This window comes from Ictidomys tridecemlineatus, chromosome X (assembly GCF_052094955.1).
Source record: "Ictidomys tridecemlineatus isolate mIctTri1 chromosome X, mIctTri1.hap1, whole genome shotgun sequence".
Classification (NCBI taxonomy): domain Eukaryota; kingdom Metazoa; phylum Chordata; class Mammalia; order Rodentia; family Sciuridae; genus Ictidomys; species Ictidomys tridecemlineatus.
This window is the reverse complement of record NC_135493.1, coordinates 39,405,430-39,425,160: the sequence shown is the minus strand read 5'-3', so window position 1 is coordinate 39,425,160 and position 19,731 is coordinate 39,405,430. Positions and strand designations below refer to the sequence as shown.

Genomic DNA, 19,731 nt, shown 5'->3' with positions numbered 1-19,731 from the left:
ATCTTAGAATATAAGAAATAAAGTGCAGGTATTATCTTAAAAATGTCATCTTCTTTTTTGAAAGATTGTTTGTTACTGTTTTAGAAGAAACTAAGGTGTTATCATAATGCAGTCCTTCCTCTTTCTCTTTCTAATTCTTCCTAGGGACAGCTGGCAGCTGCCTTCGTCGCTTTAGTACGATGCCTTTCATGTTCTGCAACATCAATAATGTTTGCAACTTTGCTTCAAGAAATGACTATTCTTACTGGCTTTCCACCCCAGAGCCCATGCCAATGAGCATGGAACCCCTGAAGGGCCAGAGCATTCAGCCATTCATTAGTCGGTGAGGCATTGGTTTATCTTTTGACTTTTACCAACCCCCAGTTAATTTAGGTAGTCAGAAATTAGTCTGCAGCTAATAATCTGATGATATTCCTCCCAGTTAAGTAAACAGTTGTGCTTTTTAATATTCAATTCAGTGGTTTTAGTTTGATCTGTATTTATTGGGAATCTGATTGCCACCAGGTCCTATGATACACATAGTGTAGTATACAAAAACTATAGTCTAATCATTAGATAAATATACATAAACCAGTCTGATATATGACAGGTTTAGGCTAAATGCTATGATGGATTAAATAGAAACATTAAAATCATAGGGAAATGGATTTAATTTCAACTGGCAAAATCTAGTTAGCTGTATGGAAAAAAATGTATTTAAACTGATCTGTCCATGATGGATTGAAAGAATTTGAGGCATAGACCAACATAAAAGGAAAAGACATACTAGGCAGAGAAAATGAAAATGAGTAATACATTACTGTAGCTAGAACATAGTATTTAACAATTGCATGTGGAGAAATTATTAGAAAGTTAGCTTGGGCTCAGATGGTAGGATACTTTCAGTACCAAATCATAGCTCGGAATTTATTTGGTATATTATGAGGAGACTACCAAATTTTTGAGCTACACCTCAGGGAAGATTTAAAAAGCCATCAGTTTATAACATGGATTCCAGAAGGGATAGTCATGAGGTAGAGACCAGTTAGATTGGATAGAATTGCCTTAGTCCTGATGTGAATGGATTAGATCTTCCAGTGGGGGACACGTATCACATCATTAGGATAGATAGGATTTGGCAGTTGATTAGCTGTGGGAAAGAGAAAGTGATAGCTAAGATTTGGCCCATGAGTAACGAAGAGGAGAATGGTACTTTAAATAGTGATTTCCTGGGGTTTTGGAGCCTTGGACCCTATTTAAGTCAATCTCCCAGGAATGTTGGATATTGGCACTTTTATTCTGATCATGATCTAGGGTTCCAATAACTGTAAAGGATGAATCACTGGAAAGTATAGTTCCTGTAACAGTGAATATAAAGATTAAACCTCATTTAGTCTTTGTAACAAACTCAAGATGCCCTTTTAAATATATTTGTCTAAATCCTTAGAGAATGTGTGTGAGCTTGCATATGTGAGCAATAGTTTTATCAGTCTTAACTTTGAGGAGTAAAAAGTTCTCTAAATGTAATATGTAGGCAAAATGGGCTAATTTGGTCTAAGTCATACTTCAAGAGATCCCCTGGTCTGGTAGACTCACTTGTATTTAACAATCTGGTAGACTCACTTGTATTTAATGTGTTGCTGTTTTACTTGATTTTGAATTTTTCAGCCACATCTTCAAGTGCCTGAATACGTGCCCACCATTCTGGATGTTGTAGTTATTTGGATATGGCCAAATACTATTGTTAATAAGTATGCTTTGGACTAAGAATAATGAACAGAGGTTAAGCAACTGTCTATTTGTGTTTTATCCAGCTTACCAGACATTATTCTTAACCATAGTTGTAACGTCACTGAATGTCTACTCTCTCACTGGGCACTTTGATAGCAAGTAGTATATGAAATACACTTAATCAGACTCTTAGAACACTTATGGTATGGACTATAGGAGTATGAATACTAAAAATCAAGGCAGAATATAAAGTGAAATGTTACAGCAGTGGTTCCTAGTTTCCTGAAAAATGTTTAAAGTTTCAGTTTATAATTTTTTTGTATATTAGAAGATAGTGCTTATGCAAACCCAATTCTCAAAGTGCTGTTTCCTCTTTTTCTCCAGCCCTAAAGATACCTTAATGGGCCTCCCTATCAGGAAGGCTTCCAAAGAAGCAGTGTTGCTACTTACCATATACTCACTCTGTAAATTATGTTCTCTCTCCCTTTTCTTTACCAGATGTGCAGTATGTGAAGCTCCAGCTGTGGTGATTGCAGTTCATAGTCAGACCATCCAGATTCCACATTGTCCTCAAGGATGGGATTCTCTGTGGATTGGTTATTCCTTCATGATGGTATAAAACACTCTTCCTTGCTTTTGTCATAATAATTCACTGTCCATCGTATGTTTATTTCTCACCACTTTGAGGAATCCCTATAACTTGCACAGTAAGAAGCTTGAAGCTCAAATAGCTTCTGTTGAAGCACTGTGTTCCCCCTTACACATTTTCTATAATATATTTTCATAATTTACCTATTTGCTTTTGTAGACCGCCCTTGGTGTGGAGACTATTGTTACCTCTGGTCCTGTATTTGTGAAACTAAGCTAGTTACACCTCACTGGATATTCACTAAGATGTTATGGCACATAGTATTGTGGCACATTTTTTTCTTGTATTTTTTAGCATACAAGTGCAGGAGCAGAGGGCTCAGGTCAAGCCCTGGCTTCCCCTGGATCCTGTTTGGAAGAGTTTCGTTCAGCTCCCTTCATCGAATGTCATGGGCGGGGAACGTGTAACTACTATGCCAACTCCTATAGCTTTTGGCTGGCAACTGTAGATGTGTCAGACATGTTCAGGTAAGGTACTTATGGCTTTAATTCAGGTCCAAAGCTTCCTTCAGAGATGACAGGGAAGAAAGAGAAAATTCATGGGTGGTTCATCCCTAACAAATGTTGGGAATTTATTGGACTGTGTCCTTTTTTCTTGCTTGTTTTCCTCATCTCTCTGACTCAGTTCAAGAAAACAAACCTGACCAATGTTGATGAGTATGCTTAGAGATGGCTCACTAGTCTTCTTTCAATAACAAAACAGAGACAAGGAACTGTTTGTGACCTGTTTAATAAAAAGGCAGCAGCTCATCTACTAGAATGAGATCAACCCAGGAATGGAAGCTGTGATCTGTGTTTTCTACTCCAATTCAATGATCTCCTTTCCCAGAATGTTTTTCATTTTTTGTTTGCTTATTTTTGGTACCAGATCTTCATCCCAAGGATGCTTAACTATTGAGCCACATCCCGAGCCCATTTTATTTTTTTTTATTTTGAGACAGGGTCACTAAGTTGCCTTGGTAAGTTGCTGAAGATTTTCTCAAACTTGGGATCCTTCTGCCTCAGCTTCCTGAGCTGCTGGGATTATAGGCATGTTCCTCCATGCCTGGCTCAAGAATGTTTTAAAGGCTCTCATCCAAGTGTTTAAATGCATAAGATCACACATAATACTTGCACCTCAGGATACTTCAATCTACTGAAATTTGTTTTCAGTATACCTTTATTGTTTTTATGTGATAGTTCTTTTGAGTTATCTTTACTTGATACTTTTCTTTTTTTATCATTTGTCAGAGGTTTTCTTTTCTATTGAAGCATTGTGATTATACAGAATGGAATTCATTATGCCATATTTGAACATGCACATAATATAATTTGATCACTGTCATTCTCCAGTACCTTCCTTTTCCCTCCCTGATACTATTTTTATGGTCCTTATCAAATACTGATCATCAGTTACCTGGATCTTTTTCATTCAAGGAACACCAGAAAATGTATCAGAGAAAGAGAAGGAGAAACAAATATACAAGATAACTGGTGGGGAAAACAGTCACAAAAATGCCTTTGTCCAATAGTGGCTTTTGGTCCATGCGAGTCACTCATTAGGTCACATTGCTCAGAAGTAAACCATTGAATCAATCAGTTGAGCCACTTAACACAAGGAAAATGTTTGGGTATGGATTTAAATCAATAATACAATTGAAATATCAAAATGTTAAAGAATTGAAGTCAGAAAAGGTAATTCTAATTGTCTTCTTTCTTACTTCTCAGTAAACCTCAGTCAGAAACACTGAAAGCAGGAGACTTGAGAACACGTATTAGCCGATGCCAAGTGTGCATGAAGAGGACATAACATTTTGAAGAATTTGTTGTGTTTTTAAATGTGACATATATATAAAATTCCCAGGATTCATTATCTCACTCTCCCCAACTTTACCACTGCTATCACCAATGGTGCTACTATATATGACCAAGAGAGCATGCTGACTGGTAACCATGAAGATTCAGATGTACCTCAGCAATGTGTCAGAGCAAGGCCTCTCATTTTTTTATGAAAGAAATCAGGAAGTGAATTTACTTTATGGGTCCAGAATGATTTCTCCAAGGATTACAAGATGAAGATTATATATTTTGCCCAGTTAGTAAAACAGCACATTAAAAATTCAATTAAGAGAAGAATCACACTGAGTAAAATAAAAGACTGCAGTTTGGGGGAAGAATTATTTTTCATGGTGCTACTAATCCTACTGTATCCCAGGTTTTTAATATAAAAGTGTTAAGCTTATTTTGCTCTGTAAGTAAAGAATGTGTATATTATGTAAACAGCCTTTTTGCTCAAAATGTTGAGTCATTTAGATGTGACCTGGAATGAATCACTCTTAACAGAAAATGTAAGAATGCCTAGAATACAGACAGCAAGATTTTATATGTGAGAGAATTTATACTCTTACATCATTACTACTGAGAGTAAATTTATTTTGAGTTTTATCCCCTAAGTTCTTATTTGATATTTTAAAAAATATAGGTCATTTTAGCCACTTTAATCAGAATTTTAAAGGTTCATATTACATATCAAATTATAATATCCAATGGAGTAGTTTCTTTTTTTGCTATATTCTCCAAGACAAATGCCCCCTGTTTTGATGTTTTTGACATCTTTTTTCCGTTCATCCCTTACTGGGCAAACTCCCCAACAATTTTGAGAAACAAATTTACCACACAAACTTAACTTTTTTTTTTTCCTGGTGCTTCTTATGTAAGAATTAGTTTCCTGTGGTCTCACATTTACAAGAACTGGGAAGACAATACTTAGACTTCCCTCTTCAATTACAAAAAGCCAATCAATGTTTTTTACTCTTTTTTATTTTAAACATTTTATTATAAATAGTCATAGGATACCTTATTGCCCTAGCTGTCATCTTCTCACTGAATGTTTTTTAACTCACCAATATCAATTTAATTAAAGATATATGTTGTAAGGATGGTTTGCTGTGTGTCTCTTCATCCTATGTGTAAAAACCTGCTCGTTTCCTTATAGGCTACATATATGAACATCAACAATTATTCCTTTCTCAGGGAATCAGCTTCTGGAGACTTGGATCATTCTGATAGCTGATAGAAAACATAGTAATGTAAACTTTTACCAGTGAAGAAGTCAACCTATTAGAAGGTATTTTTGAGACAACAAATATCTTAACATTGTGTTGTTGAGAAAGGGGGCAGAACTAGTTTCTATTTGGAAGAATTATTAATAATGTTTAAAGCAGATTAGTGAGTTAATATTCCTAATTATTAAGGTTGAATCACATGTAGCTCTCTAAAATAGTTGAGGACTTGCTAAAAATAAAAGGCATTAAAAGCCTTTATAACAAAATTGTATGTTACAGCTAAAGTATAAAACAATCAAAATGATCCTAATATGAACCCTTGTAAAATCTAAACTTAGACTTCTGTGGTGGTAAAATTTGGGATCTCACCAATGGTAATGAATAATTTTGTTGATTTTGGCTTATCAGTTGTAAATTTTAGCATTTTTCCCATGTAGCTCCATGCATGAAAACAGTGATGGGTGATAGAAACTAACCGAAAATGCCATATTGCATTCCATGGGTTTTTCAACATGGTGTACATTCAAAGATTGCCCCTTGAGTTCAAGATGCAAATACTAATTCTACAGGTTTTGCTGTTTGTAGCATTCCCTCTTATATATAGTGGTTGAAGACCTTGGCTCAAAAAGAACCTCCTGACTTTCAAGTTGTTCTTAAATCCTTTAACATTCCCCAGCCCAGCTTCGTTGTTTGAAGTACATAGACCCAATCCCTTCCAAGATCTTAATATTATTGACCATTCTTTACCACTGATTATCCCAAAGTTACTCTTGAGCCAGCTGTTCTAGTAGTTGCCTTGGTAAGTTTTCAGTAATCTGCAGTCAATGGTTTCCAACATGGACAAGCAGTAAATGAGATGCTCTGCTTAATCAGCTAGTTTGACTACCAAATAGGAATGTTAACCAAATGTGGTTTTACCCGTTAATAAATATATCTTGATTCCAATGTTACGTAGGAATAAAATCCTAATGTTCCACAGTTATACGGAAGAGTTGGTCTGTGGAAACCTCTACTCCTGGTATATACTTCTTATTTGGAAAATAACTCCTGGTAACACCATTTCCACTGTAGGAATTGTATATGTAATTCCTTTTACTTTCATACATTCCTTTTTATTTATAGCATGTTGGCTTGATCTGCAAGCTAATGCCATGTTGGTATTGTACTCACTTCCAAAGGAGGTTCTATGGTGGTTCTGTTGGACACTTTGTAATTTTATAGAGTTTTTTTCCCCATCCAATAGAATTTGAAAACCCCTTTCTAGTTCTTATGGTGCCTAGGAGGTTCTTTGCCTCAATTAGCATCATTAATTGAAAACTCCCTGTTTATGCCAAGCCATCAAAAGTTGATTCAGAAGTTAACACAAGAGGGCACTATTGCCTATAAAAATAAATGAGCATTTGTAATGATTCCTTGAGTTCATTGTTGATGGTGGAGGTGGGTTTTATCTAAAGACTTACCTCCAGAGTCCTTGTTTTAAGTTTCATGAATTCTTTCAACTTCATAAAACTCAATGGCAAATATTCTAAAAGATGACCCAGATTCCCCATTTCTGTATCCAAAACTAAGGGGCAGTTTAGCTCTCAAAGATTCTCCTCCTAAAAGCCTAATTAGGCCTTTTTCTTTTTTTTTTTTTTTTTTTTTTTTGGTGGTGTTGGGGATTGAACTCAGTGCCTTGTACATGTGAGACAACACCCTACCGACTGAGCTATATTCCCACCCCTAAGAGGCTATGGCTAGGAATTGGCTCTGGTAGCACTTCCAGGCCTTTCAATACAAAAGCAAAGAAATTGCTTTTGTTTGGCCAATACTTCAATTGGCTTCTTTGGAAGAGAAGCTCTTTTCTCAGGCTGGGCTATGCAAACATCTTCATCCCTAGGCAGCTCCAAAATAAACTGAATAATATTTGTAAGTCATATATCATTCCCATCTTAAGAGCAGTGGGGTTTTTTTAGTTGTGTTTTTTAAAAAATATATTCAGTGTGCTTTGAAGATTTGTATGGTGGAAAAACTCACAAACTGAGACTTTGAAGGAATCAAATCCAGATAAGCCTGTCTCCCAAGTTCTACATTTACAAACATTTATTGAATGCTTATTAGCTGTAAGGTACCATGATAGATAGCAGTCCAAAGTCAATTAGAATGATGTGGTCACCTTAGTATATACTCTGGAGAAGAAATATGCTACTCTGCCTTTAACCCAGATGTCATATCTGTGTATCTTTCTCTGACAATAATTTGACTCTTACTTGGGCTTTAAAGAAGACTACCTTGAATGCCTCAGTAGCAATAAGTGTAAAACTTTATGTAGTTTTCATTAAAATGCCATTCTTTACATATTTCAGTTAAGCCTCAACACCTGATGCATTCAAACAATACAAGGATTGGACTTCAATTTAGAGATGAAAAGTTGAGCCTTAGAATGGTCAATGACTTTCCCCAAACCACAGGACAAATTACTAAATTCTTCTCTCAAAATCTACTCATCTTCTAGCCATGAAGATGTGTGTTTCAAGAAAATCAGATCCATTATGATAGTGATTCATAGGGTTCAAGTACAAGGCTTTCTGCCTTCTGAGAAGTGCTATACTGCGTGTTTTGGAAATCTTGGTTCCCAGGTAAGAATGAGTGCTTTTCATAGTACCACTGTGGCACCTGAGACCCTTTGGAATTAGCCCTTGGACACAGGAAACTTGTAATGAATTTGCTGTACCTTGGGGGTATTCCTGTCTGTCTGGTGTAAGCCTCTGTAGCTAAAGAAGACCTGGTGGTGCATGGCTGAGGCAGGAGGATCTTAAATTCAGGAAAAGTGAGGCACTAGCAACTTGGTGAGACTCTTCTCTAAAGAAAATGCAAAATAGGGCTGGAGTGTGGCTCAGTGGTCAAGTTTCCCCAAGTTCAATCCCTGGTACCCCCCACAAAAAAATAAAACCTTATGGGTCCAGCCTGATGCCCACCTGATGTGAGCTTCCTCAGGACTTTTGAATCAAGATGGGCTCTTGCAAATTGAATTGTCTGGTCTGCAAACTCTTCTACGGACTAATGATATAAATCTAGTCCTTTTAATTTTTTGTTCTGAGAGACAGTTGCTTAGGGCCTCCCTAAATTGCTGAGGCTGGTCTCAAACTTGCAATCCTCTTGTCTCAGCTTCTCAATTCACTTAATTACAGATAGTACTCTGGGGAGGGGAAATTAAATCTTATTTACATTTAATATAGATAAACACACAGAAACAATATGAGTTTGCTAACTATATTCACCATTAGTGATATTTCATATGTAGTTGTTTTTCTAATTTGGCTCCTTTCAGCAGAAATTTAGGATGTGGATCAGATGAATAAACAGCAAGCCAAACGGGCCAAATAGTAAAGCATTATTTATCAGATTACAGAGGCAGGAAATGTTAAAGTTGAGAACTCTCTACGCCAAAATTAGGCCCTGCTTAGTTTAACAATACTCAGGAAATAAGCCTGGCTTTGAGGTTACCGGGTTTAAAGTGGGGATTAAGGGCTGGGCCTGTGGCTCAGCATGGAATGCTTATCTAGCATATGTGAGGCCCTGGGTGAGGCCCTGGGTTCCTCAGCATCACATTAAAAAAAATAAATAAAGGTATTGTGTACACCTACAACTAAAAAAAAAAAATTAAAACTGGGTTTTAAGAGTGTTCTTAAATTGACTAGCACTTTCAGATGTAGCAGCTCTTGCCCACCTTAAGACCAGCCACAGAATAGAGCTCCACCCCCCATGGAGTGTGAAGTGATAACAGCCTGAAGCCATTCTCACCATCACTACCTTCTACCCTAGGAAACCTTCTGTTTCTTTCATCCTCTAAGCAAGCAGAAGTGGCCTTGGGTGCATGAGAATGCGCTAAGGCTTTTCACCTTGAAGCTCTGTTTTTGCTTCATCTATTTTAATAATCTGTAGATAGATGTATAAATATTTGTATTTGCCAGGTCCTTTTAGTGAAACTATTCATTTTTTCATTAGGATATTGGCAATATGGTAAAGAAAATGCTGATATTCTTCACACTGAAATTTACAAAGATGGCAATTTGTCCATATACTTTTTCAAGTTTTTTTTTTTTGTGTGTGTGTGTGTGTGTGTGTTTATGTCAACATGATACTTGGTTTTCCTTCTCATTATTTTACTGTAAATCTTTTTTTTTTTCTTTTCTTTTTTGGTACTGGGAATTGAACACAGAGGCATTTTAACACTGAGCTACGTCCCCAGTCCTTTTAATTTTTTTTTTTATTCTGAGACAGTTGCTTAGGCCCTCCCTAAATTGCTGAGTCTGGCCTCAAACTTGCAATCATCCTGCCTCAGCCTCCCAATTTGCTTGAATTACAGGTATGGGCCACTGTGCCCACCAATTCCAAACCTTTCTATTTGAAATACATTTCTAGGAGTGCATGAAGTTGGATCTTAATTTTTTATAAAACTGGGCAGTCTTTGCTTTTTAATAGAGTGCATTTAGTGTGGTTATTGCTAAGGTTCAATTTGAATCTATCATCTTGTTGTTTTCTCTTTGTCCCATTTGTACTTTGTCTATTTTTCTGCCTTGTTTTATATTAGTCATTTTTTTTTCTGATTCAACTAACCCCCTTTATAGCATATCAGTTAATTTGGTTAATTTAGTGGCTAGAGTTTGATATTCATCATTAATTTTAGAGTTTGATATTCATCTTTAACTTATCATAGTCTATATTCAAGTCACATAGTACCTCTTCCTATATGCTATAAAAATGTTACAATGGTATACTTTCAGTTCTCCCCTCATGAGCTTTGTGTTATTATTTTCATACAGTTTACCCTTATGTGTTAGAATCCTCATACTATATTATTATTTTTCTTTGAACAGTACATTCTCTTTTTTATTAGATATAACTCATACTATAAAATTTGCCCTCTTAAAAGGTACAATTTAATGGGCTTTAGCATATTTATAAAATAGTTCAATCATCATCATGATATAAATCCAGAACATTTTTATCACCCCAAAAAGTAACCCCATGCCCATTAGCAGTTTCTCCCTATTTCCCTATCCCTCCTGCCCTCAGCCCTAGGCAATCCACAATGTCCTTTGTGTCTCTATAGTTTTGCCTATTCCAGGCACTTCATAGAATTGCAGTCATACTGTGTATGGCCTTTTGCTTCTGGCTTCTTGAACTTACAGTTATGTACTCAAGACTCTAGCATCCATGTTGTAGCATATGCCAGTACTTCATTTCTTTTCTTTTTTTTCCAATGGAAAACCCACAGGAAGTGGGCTTTATTCATCAGTTTAGGATGACAACAACAGGAGTAATTTTTTAAGCTCAAAAAAGGAAGTTTGAAAGATAGAACAATTCATTATTTGAGTAAGTAAAAGGGTTTAGGAGAAAATATGACTTAATTTTCAAAAATTTATCAAGGAGGGCCAAGGTTTGGTGCCCTGGACATCCCTTCTTGCTTTTTCTCATTATAGGACATTATTAATCTTAATGATTTTTCTGTACATTGCTTTGAGGAAGGGGGATGTAAGAGAAGAATTCTACCATATTGAAAAATCTTAATTTCAGTTCTTCATTTCTTCATTACTTAAATGAAGTGAGATTTGTATTACATAAAACTAATTTTTTACCATATAGAGGATTGAATTCACAGATGTTCTATTACTGAATTACACCCCAGTCCCTTTATTTTATTTTTTTAAACTTTTTTCAGATTGAGTCTTGCTAAGTTGCAGAGGCTGCCCTCACACTCCTGATCCTCCTACTTCAGGTGTGGGACACTGTGCCTGGCAAAATCAACTATATTTTTCAGGACTGAGAATCAAATACAGGGCTTTGTGTGTTGTTAGGCAAGTGCTCTGCCACTGAGCTACACCCCAATCCCAAAACTAACTATTTTCAAGTAAACAATTCAAGTGGCATTGAATATGTCCCCAATGTTGTGTAACCACCACCTCTATGTAGTTGCAAAATATTTTCCTCATCCCAAAAGAAAACTTCATGTTCATTAAACAGTACATCCTCATTTCTTCTCCACCCAATCCCTGACAGCCACCTGTCTGCTTTCTGTCTCTGTGAATTTACTAATTCTGGATGTTTCATATAGATGGAATCATACAACTTGTGCTCCCCCTTTTTTTGCTGGGTTTCTATCAGTTAGCATAATGTTTTCAAGATTTATTTGCATTATAGGATGTATGAGTAATTTATTGTTTTGTATATGGCATAATAATCTATTGTATGGATAGACCACATTTTATTTATCCACTTATCCATCAACATTGGTGTTGAATTGAATCCTGCAACCTTTTGGTAATTGTGAATAATGCTGCTGTGACCATTCATGTAGAAGTATTTATTTGAGTACTTATTTCCATTCATTCAGACATATACCTAGGAGTAGATTATCTGGGTTATATGGTTATATAGTAGTTTTGTTTTTTTGTTTTTGTTTTTCTTTTTTTTTTTTTTTTTGGTACACAGGTTTGAAACCAGGGGTGCTTAACCACTGACCCACATCCCCAGTTCCCCTTTTATAAAAATATTCTATCTAGAGTAAGGATCTCACTGAGATTCTCAGTACTTTATTAAGATGATGAGGCTGGCTTTGAACTTGAGATCCTCTTGCCTCAGCCTCCTGAACCACTGAGATTACAGGTGTGCACCACTGCGCCTGGCAGATATATTATAGTTCTATATTTGGTTTCCAGAGGAACTGCCAAACCATTTCCTACTGTAGTTGCTCTAACTTCTATTCTTACCAGCAACACACAAGGGTTCCAATTTTTTCCACATCCTACTTAAACTTGTTTTTTGTCTGTTTTTAATTATGGCCACCCCGATGAATGTGAAGTAGCATCTCATTGTACTTTTGATTTGCATTTCCCTAATGACTACTGATGATTATTAGCCATCTGTATACTTCTTTGAAGAAATATCTACTTTTAAGCTTTGCCCATTTTTAAACTGGGTTGTCTTTTTATTGTTGACTTGTAAGAGTATGTTATAGATTATGGATGGTAGCCCCTTATCAGATATTCAACTTCCAAAGCTTTCTCTCATTTGGAAGGTTGCTTTTGTATTTTCTTGGTGGTATCCATTAAAGCACAAGATGTATTAATTTTGATGAAATCTTATTTATTTTTTTCTTCCTTTTATTTCTTCTTGTTTCGTGTCATATCTAAGACACCCTTTCCTAGTCAGAGGCATGAAGAGTGACCCTCTGGGTTTTTTTTTTCCAAAAATTGTATTATTTTGGGTCTTACATTTAAGCCTTTATCCATTTTAAATTAGCTTTTACACATGAAGTGAGATAAGAGTGTAAATTAATTTTTTGCATGTGGCTATTCAGTCATTCCAGCACCATGTTAAAGAAACAATTAGCTGGGTACAGTGGCATGCACTTCTGTAATCCCAGTGGCTTGGGAGGCTGAGGCAGGAGGATCCAGTATTCAAAGGCAGCCTCAGCAAAAGTGAGGTGCTAAGCAATTCAGTGAGACCCTGTCTCTAAATAAAATACAAAATAGGGCTGGGGATGTGGCTCAATGGTCAAGTGCCCCTGAATTCAATCCACAGTATCCCCTCCCCCAAAAAAATAAACCTATTCTTTCCCTCTGGGCTAAATTGTCTTGATACCCTTATCAAAAAATAATTGAATACATACCTAATTAAAATTAATTAATTAAAAAACAATTGACTGTGGATGCTATGCATTTATTTCTGGATATTAAATTATATTGCATTGAAATACTTGTCTGTCTTTATTCCAGTACCACACAATCTTGATTATTGTAACTTCATAGTAAGTTCTGAAATAACTGGGTTTGAGTATTACACTTTTGTTCTTCTTTTTCAAGATTGTTTTGACTGGTCAGGCTCCTTTGTAATTCTGTATGAATTTTAGAATCAATTAGCAGGGGGTGGCTAACTAGGATTCTGATAGATTTTATTGAATCTGTACATTGCTTTGGGAAATATTATATTTTAACACTATTAAGTCTTTCATTCCATGACCACATGATGTTTTCCCTTTTATATTGGTCTTTTTAAATTTCTTTCAGTGTTTTATAGTTTTTAGTAGTAAGTCTTACACTTCTTTTGTTTAGTGTGTTCTTTTTGATTTTACTGTCAATGAAATTGCTCTTAATTTCCATCTTTTTAGAGTGTTCATTTCCAGTATATAGAAATATAACTGCTTCGTTTTTTTGTTTTTGTTTTTGTTAGTTTGTTGTTTGTTTTTCTTTTTCTTTTTTGCTCAGATCAAACTCAGAGCCCCCATTCATGCTAGTCAAGCTCTCTACCACCAAGCTATATCCCCAGTCCTTATTATTTTATTCTTGGACAGGGTCTTGCTAAATCGCCTCCACTAGCCTCCAACTCACAATATTCCTGTTTCAGCCTCCAGAGTAGCTGACATTGCCACCTTCTATACCTTGCTCCTTTTTTAAAAAGATATATTTGATTTTATATTCTGAAAGTTTGCTGATGCATTTATTAGCTCTAATAGTATTTTAGTGAATGCCTTGACATTTTCTCTATATAAGGTCATGTTATTCACAAATAAACATAATTTCTTCCTTTATAATCTTTATGTTTTTATGTATTTATTTTCATCTGATTGAATCAGGCTAGAGACTTAAGTATGATAGTAAATAGAAAACCTAAGCCACACATGGTGGTGTGTGCCTATAATCCCAACAACTGGGGAGGCTGACACAGGAGGATTGCAAGGTTGAGGCCAGCCTCAGCAGTTTGAGGCCCTAAGCAACTTAGTGAGACACTGTCTCAAGATTTAAAAAAAAAATGTACAGGGGCTGGAGTTGTGGCTCAGCAGTAGAACACCTAGCATGCATGAGGCCCTGGGTTCAATTCTCAGCACCACGTAAAAATAAATAAATAAAATAAAGGTATTGTGTTCAACTACAACTAAAAAATAAATACTAAAAATAGATGTAGAAAGTGCTAGTTAAACACCTAAAATAGAATAAATATAAAAATGGAAATAATAAGGGCAAGAGATGTATGTAGCTCAGAGCATATGCATAGAAAGTGCAAAACCGTGGGTTCAGATCTCCAGCAGCAATTAAAAAAAAAAAAGAAGAAAGAAATTGGATTTTTTTTTCTAGTTGTTGATCCAAGGAGGAAAGTTTCACTCCTTCACTATTAAGTATGATGTTAGCTGTGGGTTTTTCATATATGCTTTTTATCAGGTTGAGAAAGTTCCCTTGTATTCCTAGTGTTGGCTGCTTTTAATCATGAAAAGATATTGGATACTCAACTTAGTGAGGCCCTGAGCAACTCAGTGAGCCCCTGCCTCTAAATGAAATATAAAAAGGGCTGAAGATGTGGCTCAGTGACTGAGCACCCCTGGGTCCAATCCCCAGTAAGTCCAAAAAAAAAGGTATTGGATACCGTGAAATGCTTTTTTTCTGCATCAATTGAGATAATCATATGGGGATTTTTCTTTTATTCTATTATTTAGATGTATTACATTGATTAATTTAAATGTAAATATAACTTACTTCTGGTATATAACCATGCTAACATGATGCTGAATTCATTTGCTGATATTTTTGAGAATTTTTTCATCTTTCGTTATTCATAAGGGATATGGCTCTTTAGTTTTCTTATAAGTTTTTTATCTGGCTTTGGTATCAGAGTATATTACTGGCCTCTTAGGGTGATTTGGAATGTATTGCCTTAACTTTAATTTTTTGGAAGAGTTTGAACAGGATTGGTGATAATTCATCATTAAATGTGTAATAAAGCCAAATGTCAAATATTATGGTGTGTGCTGTAATACTAGCTACTAGAGAAGATGAGGTGGAAGGATAACTTGAAACCACAATTTCAAGAGCAGCCTGGACAACACTGAGAGACCGGTCTGATTTAAAAAAAAAAAAAAAAAAACAAACCTTTTTCATAGAATTCATCAGTGAAAATATGTGGTCCTAGGCTTTTTATATGTTGTTGTATTGGGTTGATAAATATGTTTTTAAAGATTTTGTGTTTCTATCTTTAAGGAATATTGTTCTGGGTTTTCTTTCCTTGTGGTATCTTTGGTTTTAGAATCAAAGTTTTGCTATTTATGAGGTTTTGCCCTCATGGAATGAGTTGGGACACTTTACCTCCTTTTCTGTAAAATTTGTGAGGGATTGGTGTTAATTCTTCTTTTAACATTAGATAGAACCCACCACTAAAGTAATGTGTCCTGAGCTTTTATTTGTAAGAGGTTTTTAAAAAGTTAATAAATTCAACCTCAGTATTTGTTATATTCATTCAGTTTTCCATTTCTTCTTGTCAGTTTTAGTTGTTCATATCCTCCAAAAAATTCATCTATTCCATCTACTATATCTAATAAGTTTGAATATAATCCTTCATAGTATTATGTAGTCATTTTTATTTCTGTAATATTAGTAGTAATGTTCCCTCTTTCTTTCCTGATTTTCATAATGGGAGTCTTTTATTTGCTCTTGGCCTAACTATGGCTTATCAATTTTGTTAATTTTTTCAAAGAACCAACTTTTCATTGTGTTAAACTTCTGTATTGTTTTTCTATTCTCAATTCTCCATGTCATTGCTTTCTACTCTAGTTTTATTATTTTCTTCTACTTGCTTTGTATTTGGTTTGTTTTACTTTTTCTAGTTTCTTTTTTTTTTTTTAGAGTGAGAGAGAATGAGAGAGAGGGAGAGATAGAGAGAATTTTAACATTTATTTTTTAGTATTTGGCGGACACAACATCTTTGTCTGTATGTGGTGCTGAGGATCGAACCCGGGCCGCACGCATGCCAGGCAAGCGCGCTACCGCTTGAGCCACATCCCCAGCCCTTTTTCTAGTTTCTTTAGGTAGAATTTTAGATTACTGATTTAAGGTTGTTCTGCTTTTTGTTGTTGTTGTTACCAGGGATTGAACTCAGGGACATTCGACCACTGAACTTCATCCCCAGCCCTGTTTTGTATTTTACTTAGACACAGTGTCTCACTGAGTGGCTGAGCACCTAGCTGTTGCTAAGATTGACTTGAACTCGCAATCCTCCGGCCTCAGCCTCATGAACCACCATGCTTGGCTATCTTTCTGCTTTTTAATATAGGCATTTGCAAAGCTACATTTCTCTCTAAACATTGTTTTAGCCATACCCCACAAGTTCTGGTAAGTTGTGGTTTGTTTTCATTCATTTCAAAGTATTTTCTAATTTACTTTGCAACTTCTTCACTTATTCACTGTTTACTTAAAGGAGTGTTAGCTATTTTCCACATATTCGTGAATTTTCCAAGTTTCTGGGGCTAATTTCATTCCAATGTTAGAGAACTTACATTGTATGATTTCAGTGCTTTAAAATTTATTGAGAATTATTTTATGGACTAAAATATGTTCTATCCCAATGTAATTTGAAAACAAGGTATATTCTGTTATCATAGGGTTGAGTTAATTTATAGTATTGCTTAAGTCTTCTATTTTCTCATTGATTTAATGCCCAGTTGCTTTATGTATTCATGGATTATATATATATATATTATTCTATCTTCTTAATGGATTCACTTTTTTAATCTTTTTTTTTATACTGGAGATTGAACCTAGGAAACTTAACCACTGAGCCACATCCCCAGCCCTTTTCTTTTTCTTTAAAAAATTTTTTTTGAGACAAGGTCTTGCTAAATTGCTCAGGACCTCCCTGAATTGCTGAGGCTGATTTTTGAATATATGATCCTCCTGCCTCAGCCTTCTTAGCTGCTGGGATTATAGGCATGTACCACTGAACCAGGCTTGAAGTCAGCCTTTCATCCTTATAAAAAGTCTTATTTCCACTAGCACTTTCTGTCTCCAAACTCTATTTGTTATTCATATAGCCATTCTAGCTCCATTTTTGTCTGTTTTCATGATACATTTTCTTTTGTCCATTTAATTTCAATCTGTTTAGGTCTTCACATCTTAAATGTTTATCTGCTAGGTAGCATATGCTTGCATTGTGTTGTTTATATCCTTTCTGCCAATCTCTCCCTCCCTTTTGAATGGATTGTTCAAGCCATTTACATTTAATGCAGTTAATGAAAATGTAAAATTTGTGACTGCCATTCTGCTTCCTCAGTTCAGGAAGGTGGCTTGGGTTCCCCTACCCTGCCCCATGGCCTGAAATGGTTCTCCTTGCAGTCAGCCAGGAAAGTTGTAGGGATCACCAGGTTTCTCATCTCTCAGGGATCCCAGTCATTAATTGCTTGATGCCCAATATCTTGAAAACCCTTGTTTCATGTTTAGAATTTTGGGGGGGTAGGGATTGTCGGTTGATCTTTTGTTTTGTTTTGTTTCACTTTTTGCTTTTTCAGGTGGCAGAATAAATCAGGGTTTTCTTGGTCAGAAGTGGAAGTCTTCCTGAAGCTCTTATTTCTCCTTATTTAACAATGACTTGATACCAGCACAGTATATATTCATGACCACATTAGGTTAAAATCGTTCTAGAGGATATTGTTTACTGTGGGGCACATTTGGCTTTCAATGTAGAGTCATCTGTTATATCTCTTGTAATATGAATATTTGTATTAGAATGGCCTAGTCTCTTGTCTCAGTTGTGATTTAGTAATTGGGAGTTTCAATTAAGATATTTTTTTCTCATTCACTCTAGCAAGATGAAGTTCTATTTTCTCTTTTTCTGAGGAAAGTGGAAAATTTTGTTTTAAAGTCTCTGAATTTACAAAAAGAACTATTGTGAGCACCAGGTTTAATGAAGACATTCCTTAGTGAGGATGGGGAGTGTCAAAACAGGGAGGGAGAATAGAAAGATGTCCTTTCAAATCTTATATGGCAAACTCTCATCTTGCTTGGACTATCCTGATTCACAAAACTCCAGACTATCAACTCCACACAAAGAGTGAACCAGCATTTTCTAAAGTGTTAATACTCTGGAGTTGGCTTTAGAACTACAAGAAATCTTAGATATAATATAGAAGAAGCCCTATCAGCATTCAACTACTTCTCTCTTCATGTCTTCTCTTCTTTGGAGAGGTTATTGCAATCATCTTTCCTAGCTATCCATGTCCTGATCAAAGGTCTAGTAAAGGAGTAGGATGAAATGTTTAAAAGATTTATTCTTAGTCTGGAGTTACATGACACTCTGCCACTTTCCTGCCTCTGCACCTTGTCTCTGTGTCCCCTTTATTATTATTATTTCTTTACATATTTCCACAAGAAGACATGGTTACCTTGCAAAGATTTTTCAGCTATCTATCTTCCATAACATATCTACAGTAACTAAAATATTTAGCTATTATTCTAAGAACTAAGCACAACTATCAATATCTCTGGTCTTCCTGGAATGACCATAATTTTAATTTAAGGGGGGACAAACAATAAATAAACAAGGTCAGAAAGATGGTTCCTAAGTTGTTTCTGAAGATGTTAAAACTACAATAACAGAATTCCGAGCAAGAATGTATTTTAATATATTTTATATATACTTTCAAATCCATGAAAATGATGCAGAAAATGCAAAAATGTTGAAAACCTTCCTTGGGGTTGCAAGTGTGGAAATACAGAATGAACTGAAAGCTTCACATTTTTCTGTAGACACTTAAGAATCTGCTTTCCATTTCAATATTTCCTTGCTCCTTTTGTTATTGAAATGCTAATTCAGATTACTACCAGTGAAAATAGAAGACCCTATAATGGATATTCTGAGGTTGAAACGTCAAGGAGTAGATTGCTTCTAGTTCAGTTCTATGGACCCAAATGTTTAATATTAAGTAAAATCAATGGCTTCCTCTTAAATTCTCAGGACTTTATTCTAAATAAGTTTCCCCATTTACATAGCACAGCACTGATGTTGCTGACAAATTCCAATGTAGCATGCAACAGTGGTTCCTAATTGCTTTAGCATTTATCATGCACAGGAGACAGGAGGGAAGTTGTCTCATTTTGTACAGCTCAGTTGCATTTCTTATCTCTGAAGTACACTTAAGCAGCAAACGGGACTTAAGGTAGCTGCCTGAAAACCAGCATCCATTTAAATGCATGTCTAGGAGGGAAAATGAATTGGATTTTCTAAAACAGAATACAGTCCAACCTAATTCTGTGCATTAATTTTGCATAATTTCTCCTTTGCACATTCTATAAATTGGGGGCCATGATCTGGTTTACCCATACAAATTCACATGCACACATTTTCCTGGTTGGGCCTTTTGTCAGTTTTGTTTTCAAAACATTTTTAGAAAGCATTTTGGAACATTTCCAAGATGCCTTTTGGGGTCAATTAGCACCTAGTAATATTTTGTGAAGCTGTCTCTGGGAGGTGCTTAACTAGTGTATACTTATGCATCTTTTACCTGACAAGTCTTCTGAAAGGTTTT

At 35.5% G+C, this 19,731-nt stretch overlaps 1 protein-coding gene across 1 annotated transcript in view; it reads left to right on the top strand.

Moving 5' to 3' along the window:
- Positions 1 to 5,276, top strand: part of Col4a5 (collagen type IV alpha 5 chain) — a 217,946-nt gene extending 212,670 nt beyond the window's left edge. The window contains exons 48-51 of the mRNA XM_078034408.1: positions 145 to 322; positions 2,209 to 2,323; positions 2,654 to 2,826; positions 4,066 to 5,276. Coding sequence (XP_077890534.1) covers positions 145 to 322; positions 2,209 to 2,323; positions 2,654 to 2,826; positions 4,066 to 4,147 — 548 coding nt within the window. The 3' untranslated portion in view covers positions 4,148 to 5,276. The remainder of the gene's footprint in view (positions 1 to 144; positions 323 to 2,208; positions 2,324 to 2,653; positions 2,827 to 4,065) is intronic.
- The last annotated feature ends 14,455 nt before the right edge of the window (positions 5,277 to 19,731 follow it).